The sequence below is a fragment of the Bos mutus genome, chromosome 11 (assembly GCF_027580195.1).
Source record: "Bos mutus isolate GX-2022 chromosome 11, NWIPB_WYAK_1.1, whole genome shotgun sequence".
Classification (NCBI taxonomy): Eukaryota; Metazoa; Chordata; class Mammalia; order Artiodactyla; family Bovidae; genus Bos; species Bos mutus.
In genome coordinates, this window is record NC_091627.1 from 86925784 (window position 1) to 86937849 (window position 12066).

Consider the following 12066-nt stretch of genomic DNA (forward strand, 5'->3'; position numbering starts at 1 on the left):
AATAAGTCAGCTCACCCCACCCCAAATGCTGGCGTTGAAGAGGCAAGGGGAGCATTTACGGCAGAGGGCCTGCCACGTTGCGGGCCTCGGAGACCTCAATGCCCTCCCCATCTCCCGGAGGACCCTGCCCCGCACCGGGGCCGGCGACAGTCCCAGCAGCCGGGGTGGGGGCTGCAAGGCCCTGGACGTCCGCGCGCGGACTCCAGGTGGAGGCCTGACGCGGGTTTCAGGCGATCGCGGGGCCTGTGCGGACCCGTGCGGGAGGGGCCGGGGCGGCCGAAGGAAGGCGGAGTCCGTCGGGAAAACGAAACCGAGAGCGAGCCGCCCAGACTCGCCGAGCTTCCGCTGACTGTAGCGGCGCGGGAGCTGCGAGGGCCGGCAGCTGGAGCCAGCGCGGAGCGAGCCCGCCTGTCCGCCTCCCCAGCCCGGGACTGGACGCCGATAAGAGGCCCCGGACCCCTGCGCCGCCGCCCCGGTAGCGCTGTCCGAGGCCCGCAGCCGAGTGCTGGCCCTGGCTGGACCAGGGGAAAGCATCCTGCAGCGCGGTGGGAGCTGACAGTCATTTTCTTCCCGCGAAGAATTTTTAAACCAGCAGGTAACCACTAACCCGGGCCTGGTTGCTGGGGGGAGGGGAACCCGTGGAAAACGGAAAAGTCCTGTGGCTTGATAGACAATGTGAAATACGGAGGCCTGAATTGCCCAAGATTGGCAACAAAAATCTCCTGCCCAAAATCCCTTGAAATTGTCTCCCAATTGCCCATCTTTGGCCCCCGCCCAAACTCTGGCCCTCCACCCCACCCCCACCCCCACCCCCCCAGCTTCTCGCACCGTAGCAACCCCAGGCCCTCGAAGGCAGAGCAGGGAACCCTCAATCCCCACCCTATCCCCCATTCTTCAATAACTTTCCATCTCATTAGAACCCTCTAGAAGGTTGCTGGCCTACAGGCATGGGCCCCTGGGCCCTCCTTTCCGACCACACAGGCCTCCTTTCGGTTCTTGGAGCACTGCCAAGCACTGCCCCTGCCTATGGGCTTTTGCACTGCCTGTTTCTTCCTGGAAAGCTCTTCCCAGAGACCTGTATAGGCCAGTCGCTTGCTTTACCCTGTACTTGTTCCAATGTAACAGTATGAGAGCAGCCTTCCCTGAAAAACCTCCATGTAAAAGAAACTCGGCCATTCCCTTACAGTACCCCCTACTCTGCTTTAGTTTTCCTAGTACTTATCACGTTGTAATATTTCCTGTAGGTTTGTCTTCAAGGTCTCTGTGCTGTGGCACCTGCCTACCTCTCTGACTCAAATCCCACCATTTCCCTTCGTTCACTGTGCAGCAGTTTCCTTGACTTTTTCTTAGCCTTCCAAAAGCCATGCTGGTGCCTGCCTGACGGTTTCCTCTGCCTGAGATGCACTTCCCCCTGTCTAAGCATGATGGACTTTCTCATCATCCAGGCTTGATTTCAGTGTTGCCTCCTAAGAAGGGTCTTCCCTTGCCACTGTATTACAGCCACCTCCCTCGTATCTCTGTCCCCACCTCCTAATGCCCCGTCTATCTCATAGACCTATTTCGCTTCATTGGAGCACTTCCAGCCATCTCTTATCCTCTCCTGTTTGTTGCTTCTGGACTTTGTTGCTTCTTGTAGCTCTTGGTCTCTTTTGGAAGACAGTCAGTTAAATTAGCAATTGTAATAAAGGAGACAAGGGCTGTAGAGCATCAAACCAGGATGTCTTCCAGGGGGTGTGGGAAGTGACACTTGAGCTGAGATCTAGAGGAAGCAGGAGTTCACCAGGCAGAAGCAGCTAAGGGGGTAGAGTCCAGAGCATTTCAGGAGGGAGTTTGTTGGTCAGAAGCAGTTGGGAGCCAGGAAAGAGTTAGTGGGGGAGGCGTCCTTTTGAGAACCATCTCTGTGTAGGTGGAATTTAAAGCTCCAAGCCTTGAGGGGATCACCAGGGAGTGAGTGTAAGTAGAGCAGAGAGGAGATATGAGACCTGGACCCCGAGACAATGCAGTATTTAAAAGAAAGGATGATGAAGTGGAACCAGGAAAGGAGACAGAAAAGGAATAGCTTGTGAGAAAGGAGGGAAACCAGGAGAGGATGGTATCTTAAGTGTCCAAGCAAAGGGGTAAGGAGGGACATAGGAGCGACCATGTCTTGTGCCAGTTATGTGTCAAGAAGAAAAGGGCTGGGAACAGACCACTGACTAGTTGCAGAGGTGGGGGAGCCATCGGTAACCTTGACAAAAACAATTCAGATGGCCTGTGGAGGCTGCATGACTGAAGTGAGGTTTTAAAAGATTCTGACACGACTATTTTAAAAATGGAAAATAACAACTGTTGGTGAGGATTTGGAGAAATTGGAACCCTCGTGCATGCTGATGGAAGTGCAAAATGGTACAGCCACTGTGGAAAGTAATTTGACAATTCTTGAAAAAGTTGACTCTAAATTACCATATGATTTAGCAAGTCCACCTCTAGGTGTCTGCTCAAAAGATTCAAAAGTAGGCATTTGAATAGATTTTTGTACAACAATGTTCATATCATCATTATTCACAATAGCCGAAAGATGGAAATAACCCAAGTGTTCATCAGTAGATGAATAGATAAACAAAATGTGGGATATCCATACAGTGGAATAGTATTCAGCCTTAAAAAGGAAGGAAATTGTGATATATGCTTCATATAGCATGGATGAACCTTGAAGACATTAGCTAAAACACAAGAGGACAAATATGGTATAATTCAACTAATACTAGATACCTGGAATAGGCAAATGTATAGGCATAGAAAATGGAATGGTGGTTACCAGGGGCTGAGGGGGAAGGGAAATGGGAAGTCATTGTTTAGTGGGTACAGACTTTCTATTTGGGGAGATGAAAAGAGTTTTGGAAATAGATGGTGATGGTGGGCTTACAACATTGTGAAAATGCTTTTGCCCACAAATTGTTCACTTAAAAATGGCAAATTTCATGTTATGTTTATTTTACAACAATGAGAAAGAGGTTCTACTAAAAAATCATGATGGCTGCAGGTTAGAGAAGAAATTGTAGCAACCGTGAGGAATTGGTTCTGAGGTTCTTGCAGCAGTCCAGGAGTGAGACGGTGATGGCTTGAACCAGGATGGTGGTTTTAGACATCACTGAGAAGTCAAAGGATTTGGAGGACAGGGCTTAGGTATAGATCAGAAGGCACGGAGAGGACATGTCCAGGATGCCTCCCAGATTCATGGCTTTCAGACATGGGTGGACAGTGGAGTCATTTTCTGAGGAAGGAAACTCTAAACCAGTCTGAGAGAAGATTATAAATGCAGTTTTAGATTTTTGGAGTTTAAAAGCCATTAAGATGTCCAAGTGGAGAGGTTGGATAGAGAGCTCTGAAACTCAGAAAGAGGTTCATAAATTATGTATAAATTTCAGAGGTAATGACAAATAGGTGATCTGTGAAATCATGGCCATGAGAGAAATTTCCTTGAGGAGAAAATATAGAGTGAAGAGAATAGTGTTTTTGGACCAAGTCTTGGGGGAAACTCCAGCATCTAAAGGCTGTGGAGATTAAGGAGTGTCAGAAAGAACTTGTCACCTTGGAAGAAGGAAAATCAAAAGAGCTTGCTAATAAGAAACAAGAGGTCAACAGGGTCCACTTTCTGTCTATGGATTTACTTATTCTGGATGTTTCACGTAGATGGAATCATAGATATGCTGTGTTACTGTTTACATCTGACTTCTTTCATTTAGCATGTTTTGACATTTAACCACGTTACAGCATGTTTCAATACGTTATCCTTTTCGGGGCTTAAAGGATATCTTAAAGGATAAGATTCCATGTGTAGATGTACAGCATTGTGTTCACCTTTCTTCAGTTGATAGATATTTGATTTGTTTCTACTTTTGGATTATTGTGACTAGTGCTGTTTTGCATATTCCTGTGTAAGTATTTGAAAACCTGTTTTTCAATTCTTTGGATATACACCAAAGGGGTGAAATTGATGGGTGGTATTTGTGGCTCAGCTGGTAAGAGAATTCGCCTGCAATACGGTAGACTTGGGTTCGATCCCTGGGTTGGAAAGATCTGCTGGAGAAGGGAAAGGTTACCCATTCCAGTATTCTGGCCTGTAGAATTCCATGGACTGTATGGGGTCGCAAGAGTCAGAAACGACTGAGTGACTTTCACTTTCACTTTTATGGTAAATCTAAGTTTAACTTTTTGAGGAACCATCAAATTTCATAGAGGCTGCATTACTTGACATTCCGTCAGCGATATATGAGGTTTATAATTTCTCTATATTTTCACCAATACATTTATTTTCTATATTATTATTATTTTTACCAGCCTAGTGGGTGTGAAGTAGAATCTAGTTGTGGTTTTGATTTGTATTTGTCTAATAAGTAATGATATTAAACATCTTTTCGTGTGCTTGTTGGCCATTTGTATGTCTTCTTGGGAGAAATATCTATTCAATCCTTTGCCTATTTTTTAATTTCTTAACTCTTTTTATTGTTGAGTTGTAAAAGTTCTTCATATATTCTGGATATTAGGTCTTTATCAGATATATTATTTATAAAAATCCCTTTCTGAAGACTGTCTTTTCATTTTCCTCTTAGTGTCCTTTGATATGCAAATATTTTTAATTTTGATGAGGTCCAGTTTATTTATGTTTTCTTTTGTTGCTATGCTTTTGCTGTCATAGCTAAGATTCCACTGCCAAATCTAAGATTGTGAAGATTCACCCTTATATTTAAAGTTTTATAGCTTTGGCTCTTATATTTAAATTCTATATTCTTTAGATTTTATTTGTAATTTGAATCATTGTTACTATCTTCGTCCAGTGAGAACCATAAACTAGGGCCTAATGTGTCTGCCAAGTAAATTGTCCTAAAGCTGACTTCTGAAAATTTCAAATGGAAGTTTTGTGGGGTTTCATAGGAGAATCTTTGTCCGTACAGCTAAATCCTTCATGATTTCATAAATTTTATATAGACACTCAACCTTTTTATTCTCAGCAAAAATAATTCTAATCCTCCTCCTTCAGGCTTTTATCTTTTTAAGCAGATGGACAGACTTGCACTTGTTAGTGGAAGCAGAAAGAAAAGTTAAGGAGAAGGACCCCCATCCTTTTTTGGCCAGTTGAGTTTTGAAAGTAGAAAATCTTGGAAAAATTAACTTGATTTTGTAGTCCACGAGAGAGAAAGAAAGATCTTGTAAGAAAGTTTTCTCTGGATTTATGTGGGGCTGAGATGAGTCATATAAAGGAGAGTCATCTTACCCTGTTTTATCTCTTAAACTAAACTGGGGAAATTAAATATTTTCTGAGTATATCACTTCTTTCAAAATTCTCTTTTTTTTTTGTAGGTTACTAGAGGAAAAAAAATGGCCACTGGTCGTTCACCATGTTTCTACATAGAAGAACTTAATAAATACCAACAAAAGAACTGTGTAGAAGTTAGGTATTGTGAACTGGCTAAGACAGGACCTCCACATAATTTTAGGTAAGTTGCTATAAGAAAGGGTATATCCATATAAAATTAAAACTGGGAGAATAGCAACTTTGGCACAATTTTGAGGTCAGTTCTTTAGCATGAGAGCAACGCTGCCAGAGAAGATGATGAGAATCTTTTCGATGTAAAGTGGTAACTTCAGAGGACTCCAAAGAAAAAAACAGTGTATAAACCTTCCCATGCTTCAAAATGATGTACTGTTTTGCTGTTTAGGGTGACTGCTTGAATTCTGTGTGGTGGTTGTTGTTCAGTCACTCACTCGTGGCTGACTCTTTGCAACCCCATGGACTGCAGCACGCCAGGCTTCCCTGTCCTTCACTGTCTCCCAGAGTTTGCTCAAACTCATGTCGATCGAATTGGTAATACCATCCAACCATCTCATTCTGTGTCATCCCCTTCTCTTCCTGCCTTCAGTCTTTCCCAGCATCAGGGTCTTTGCTAATGAGTCAGCTCTTTGTATCAGGTGGCCAAAGTATTGGAGCTTCAGCTTCAGCATCAGTCCCTCCAATTAATATTCAGGACTGATTTCCCTTAGGATTGACTGGTTTGATCTTGCAGTCCAAGGGACTCTCAGGAGTCTTTCCCAACACCACAGTTCAAAAGCATCAATTCTTCAGCGCTCAGACTTCTTTACGGTCCAACTCTCACATCCATATATGACTACTGGAAAAATCATAGCTTTGACTACATAAACCTTTGTTGGGAAAGTAATGTCTGTGCTTTTTAATATGCTGTCTAGGTTGGTCATAGATTTTCTTCCAAGGAGCAAGTGCCTTTTAATTTCATGGCTGCAGTCACCATCCGCAGTGATTTGGGAGCCCAAGAAAATAAAGTCTGTCATTGTTTCCATTGTTTCTCCATCTATTTACCAGTAGAATGTTGAATTTTAAGCCAACTTTTTCACTGTCCTCTTTCACCTTCATCAACAGGCTCTTTCTTCACTTTCTACCATAAGGGTGGTATCATCTGTGTATCTTAGGTTATTCATATTTCTATTGGCAATCTTGATTCCAGCTTGTGCTTCATCCAACCTGGCATTTTGCATGATGTACTCTGCATATAAGTTAAATAAGCAGGGTGACAATATACAGCCTTGACGTACTCCTTTCCTAATTTGGAACCAGTTCATTGTTCTGTATCGGGTTCTAACTGTTGGTTCGTGACCTGCATATAGATTTCTCAGGAGGCAGGTAAGGTGGTTGGTATTCCCATCTCTTTAAGAATTTTCCACAGTTTGTTGTAATCCATACAGTCTAAGGCTTTAGTTTAGTCAGTGAAGCAGAAGTAGATGTTTTTCTGGAATTCTCTTGCTTTTTCGATGATCCAACAGATGTTGGCAATTTGATCTCTGGTTCCTCTGCCTTTTCTTAATCCGACTTGAACATCTTGAAGTTCTTGGTTTATGTACTGTTGAAGCCTTGCTTGGAGAATTTTGAGCATTACTTTGCTAGCATGTAACATGAGTGCAATTGTGCAGTAATTTGAACATTCTTTGGCATTGCCTTTCTTTGGGATTGGAGTGATAAATGACCTTTTCCAGTCCTGTGGCCACTGCTGAGTTTTCCAGATTTCCTGGCATATTGAGTGCAGCACTTTCACAGCATCATCTTTTAAGATTTGAAATAGCTCAACTGGAATTCCATCATCTCTACTACCTTTGTTCATAGTGATGTTTCCTAAGGCCCACTTGACTTCACACTCCAAAATGTCTGGCTCTAGGTGAGTGATCATACCATCGTGGTTATCTGGGTCATAAAGATCTTTTTTGTACAGTTCTCCTGTGTATTCTTGCCACCTCTTCTAAATATCTTCTGCTTCTGTTAGGTCCATACCATTTCTGTCCTTTATTTTGCCCACCTTTGCATGAAATGTTCCCTTGGTATCTCTAATTTTCTTGAAGAGATCTGTAGTCTTTCCCATTCTGCTGGTTTCCTCTATTTCTTTGCATTGATCACTTAGGAAGGCTTTCTTCTCTCTCCCTGCTAATCTTTGGAAGTCTGCATCCACATGGGTGTATCGTTCCTTTTCTCCTTTGGCTTTTGTTTCTCTTCTTTTCTCAGTTGTTTGTAAGGCCTCCTCAGGCAACTATTTTGCCTTTTTGCATTTCTTTTTCTTGGTGATGGTATTGATCACTGCATCCTGTTTAGTGTTATGAACCTTCGTCCATAGTTCTTCAGGCACTCTGTCTATCAGATCTAACCCCTTGAATCTATTTGTCACTTCCACTGTATAATCGTAAGGGATTTGATTTAGGTCATACCTGAATGGCCTAAATCAAATTCCTTATGATTATTTTATGTGGAACACAGGTTAAAATTTTCAAAGGTAGTCACAGAAGGCAGTTATGATTAGAATGCTAGTTAAATAATGCATGAATTTTATGATATTCTTTGAATTTTTCATTGTAATCAGGTTTACATATCAAGTTATAATAGATGATAAAGAATATCCACAGACTGAAGGTAGATCAAAGAAGGAAGCCAAAAACGCTGCAGCCAAATTAGCTTTGGAAATAATTAATAAAGACCGTAAGGTGAGTAATTACCTTTTTTTTTCCCATTGTGAAAGGGAACTCACAAATATCTATGGTATTTTGCCCTGTCCTGTGAGAAAATACTCACATGCAGAATAAAACCATTCACAAGTTCTTTTGCTTTCAAAGTTTAGTTCATTCTTTTTCCTGGACTCTTTTCTATAGAACCCTGAATAAGAGGTCCACCTCAAAAAGAGCGGGCAAGATGGGCGATACCTATTTAGAGTGCCAACAGCAGTGACATACTCTAAGGAAACAGTGAGAAATGAGCTAACAGGTTCTGGAAGGAGCCCCTCCACCTGATTGAGGGAATGCAGTGGAGAAGGGCAGAGATGGAAGGAACCATGAGGAGAATGATACATTAATATATGGAGGGCAGATGATGCAAAAGTAACATATGTATAATTGGTATTGCTGAAGATGCAAACAAAGTAAGTAAACTAGTACAGAAAAAGCTGTCTCTGAAAAGAGCAGTAGAAAGTCTTTATGAAATAAAGAAAGAGCTACCTGCAGATTGAAACAACTCAGCGGCTCATAAGATATTGAAAAATATGGAACCACCAAGAACAACATTGGCCTTTGTGAAAGGACTGAGCTCTAGGGATGAAGAAAGAATCCTACAAGTATCCAGACAGAAGAACTTATACAAAATATAAAAATGAAAAAAAAATCATGCTGCCCACACCACCATTAAAAACCAGACAACACTGGAGCAGCATCTGTAAAATGAGGCAGGAAGTCATTTTGCATGTGGGACAAAAATGGATCATTCTCAAATTTTCAAAATTTTTCAGAATTTCAGTATTCAAGATACTTTCATGAAAAATCTTACTCACTGGGATCTTCCTGGTGGTCCAGTGGTTAAGACTCTAGGCTTCCACCTTAGGGGGCACAGGTTTGATCCCTGGTCTGGGAACTAAGATCCCAAGTACCATACAGTGCAGCAAAAAAAAATAAATATATATATATATATACATATATATATATATAATTTTACTAGAAGGTGTCACCCTTTTAATCAAAATTGAGCAAAATAAATCAGGAAAACCCCCAAAACTTATAAATTGTTAATGAGCCAGAAAACCAAGTCATGAAGTCAGAAAAAGAACAATAGAATACCTTTACCCACGAAAAAGCAGAAGTAAGACTGTGATAACAAAAGGGAATAAATTGATGTGAAAAAAACAAAGATATAATAAAGAAGGTCAATAAAACCAAAAATTCTTTGACAAAGTTAACAAAGTAGAAAAACTTTGGACAAGATTTTGACAGATTGGGAATTTTAAAAGGGGCAGATAATAGTGGAAGGAGTAATGTATTTTATTCCTGTTTCCTATGAAGTTGTGATCTAGGATATAACTTTATTTCAGTATGTGTTATCTTGTCCTTTGAGATTACAAAAGATACAACAAATCAGAAAGCTTTATAGTTTTACCTAGATAAACAAGAAAATTGACTATTTTGTTTTCCCTTTTGAAACTTTAAAAGGAAAATATGTAATGTCTTTTCTTGTTAAAATTTATCCTTATGGGTTTTTTTTTCTTTTAGTCAGTTAGTTTTTCATCTCAGCTGACAACAAATATTCCAGAAGGACCACCCATTGAGAATTACATAGGCCGTCTTAATACGATCTCCCAGAAGAAAAACCTATGTGTAACTTATGAAGAATGTAAATCAAAGGGTGATGGGCCCGAAGGGTGAGATGTTGTTTTTCCTTCTGTTTCACTATATCTAAGCAATAGAGCAACCTTATTTTCATGTCTAATTTTCCAAAAATATCTGTCTTTTTTGGTACATTATGCAGAGAAGGTTTTTTATGACCTTATTGCAGTTTGACATCTTTGTAATGAAAATATTAAAATGCTTCATTGCTGAAGTCTGGGCACCCATATCCCACAATAGATCAAATCTGGGAAATCCTTTATTTCTGAGATCTCTCTGGGTGGTTTAGTCTGCAGGAAATCTAAGAGAGGTCAGGTGGTGAAGACCTTCCCATCCCTGAGGTCACAGTGGCTGTGTGAGAAGAGCCCTGCCACATGTGTGGACTGAGTCTCTTTCCACTCTTGTCAGAATGGAGATGTTTGGCCTTCAGATTTTATTGAATAGTGTCACTCTCTAGGCAAGTACTATGTATTAGAAGGAATGGGTTTAGGGAGTTCCTGGTGAAACATAGGTTTAGGAAACCCTGGTCCAGTGGTTAAGACTCTAAGCTTCTAATGCAGGGGGCATGAGTTTGAATCCTGGTTGGGGAACGAATATCGTGTATGCTGTGCAGACAAAAGGAAAAATAAAAACACTTCCCTGGTAGTCCAGCGGTTAAGAATCCACCCACCAATAATGCAGGAGAGGTAGATTTGATCCCTGGTCCAGGAAGATCCCACATGCCATGAAGCAACTCAGCCCCAGCACCGAAACTACTGACCCTGCAATCCAGAGCCTGTGTTCCGCAGCAAGAGAAGCCACCACAATGAGACGCCCACAGAGCAAAAAAAAAAACCCAACACAACCAAAAATAAATAAATAAGGACTGGGTTTTCACCCTGGATGGTGAGGAGACCAGGATTTGAGGGATATGATGAGGGGGATGGATGAGAAGGTCAGTCAGAGATAATGAGAACGTCTCACCAGTGGGCAAAGACTTTGGAGATGAGGATGAAGAATGAATTTGAACTGGGAAAAGCAGAAAGAAAATGAGTGTGAAGAAGGTTGTTTCTCAGCTACAACCAATCAGTTAAATGAGAGAGAAGGACAAAAATTCTAAAAGGCGAATAGTCCAAACACCCCACTTTAGGATACTGTTCTATGAATTTTACTGTTCACCCCAATGGCTTTTAGGCCAGAACCAGGAAGACAAAAATGTGATAGGATTCACTGGAATGAAAGAGTCAAAAGTGAATTCTGTGAGTCAGTCTCCATAAATTAAGAGCTATTTTATTTTCCCGTAGCTCACCTGTTTGATTCCTTTGACCTAGTGCTTTAACATTTGATTGTTAAAGAAAAGAAGACTGTTTAGGGAGTGCTGAAGAAAAACAGGAGCCACAGAAATAATCGAGTCCTTCAGCCCAGCTCCCTAATTTCCCTTCAGAGCCTAGTGGGGAAGACTCACTGGTAGAGTGTTTCCATCCACGATGAATAATACTGCCATAATTCTGTAGCACCACGTGGTAACTCCATGATATAAATTGCCATGTCTGTTGCTTTGCCACCTTAAATATAGTTCTTCTATAATTGTCCAGGGCTCCTTGCCTAACTACAAGCATCCTTGTAGCTCATATGAAAATTAAGTGACTTCAGCATGGGGCTTTTGCATTGTGAGGATTTGCCTAGGTTTTTGTGTACATGAGCGTGGGGGGCGGGGGGCAGTGGGCGCAGAAAATGCTGAAGTTAGAGCTGAAGTTAGATACACTTGGCCCATGTCCTCCAAAACACTGTCACCTTATTATTCTCCTGTAGAAGCCTCTACGGATTTTATCGTAGCAGTTGAACATCTCTGAAAAATTCATTAGATCTCTTTCTTCTTTCTCTGCCTCCATGTCTTTTGACTTTTGGGGAATTTTAAAAAATCACCACTTGGTACCTTAATGCCACATCTTTCAATGAAGCAGCAAAGAGTTAGAACGTTCCCTAGAGAATGGAAGCTGGGCTATTAGCCAATGCTGGTTATTCTGGTAAACTGATTAGCCATCTCATTGAAAAAAATATATATATATATTTATTTTGCTTTTTAAATATAATTTTTATTTATTTATTTAGTTAGTTTTGGCTGTGCTGGGTCTTCATTACTGCGTGGGGTTTCTCTAGTTGCAGCAAGCAGGGCCTACGCTCTAGTGGCCATGCTCAGGCTTCTCGTTGTGGTGGCTTCTCCACTTGCAGAGTACGGACTCTAGGATGTGTGGGCTTCAGTAGGTGCGGCAGATGGGCTCTGTAGCTGTGGCTGCAGGACTCTAGAGAACAGACTCAGTAGTTGTGGCACATGGGCTTAGTGGCTCCACAACATGTAGGATCTTCCCAGATGAGGGATTGAACCCATGTTTCTCCTGCATTGGC

At 41.6% G+C, this 12066-nt stretch overlaps 1 protein-coding gene across 3 annotated transcripts in view; it reads left to right on the forward strand.

Annotated features, from left to right (window-relative positions):
- The first annotated feature begins 349 nt into the window (after nt 1–349).
- Nucleotides 350–12066, forward strand: part of EIF2AK2 (eukaryotic translation initiation factor 2 alpha kinase 2) — a 33608-nt gene continuing 21891 nt past the window's right edge. The window contains exons 1-4 of one of the 3 annotated variants that reach the window (XM_070379732.1): nt 350–595; nt 5341–5477; nt 7899–8019; nt 9568–9716. In XM_070379732.1, the coding sequence (XP_070235833.1) occupies nt 5359–5477; nt 7899–8019; nt 9568–9716 (389 nt within the window). In that variant the 5' untranslated portion in view covers nt 350–595; nt 5341–5358. The remainder of the gene's footprint in view (nt 596–5340; nt 5478–7898; nt 8020–9567; nt 9717–12066) is intronic. The other 2 variants (XM_070379733.1, XM_005901906.2) reach the window with 2 other exon arrangements.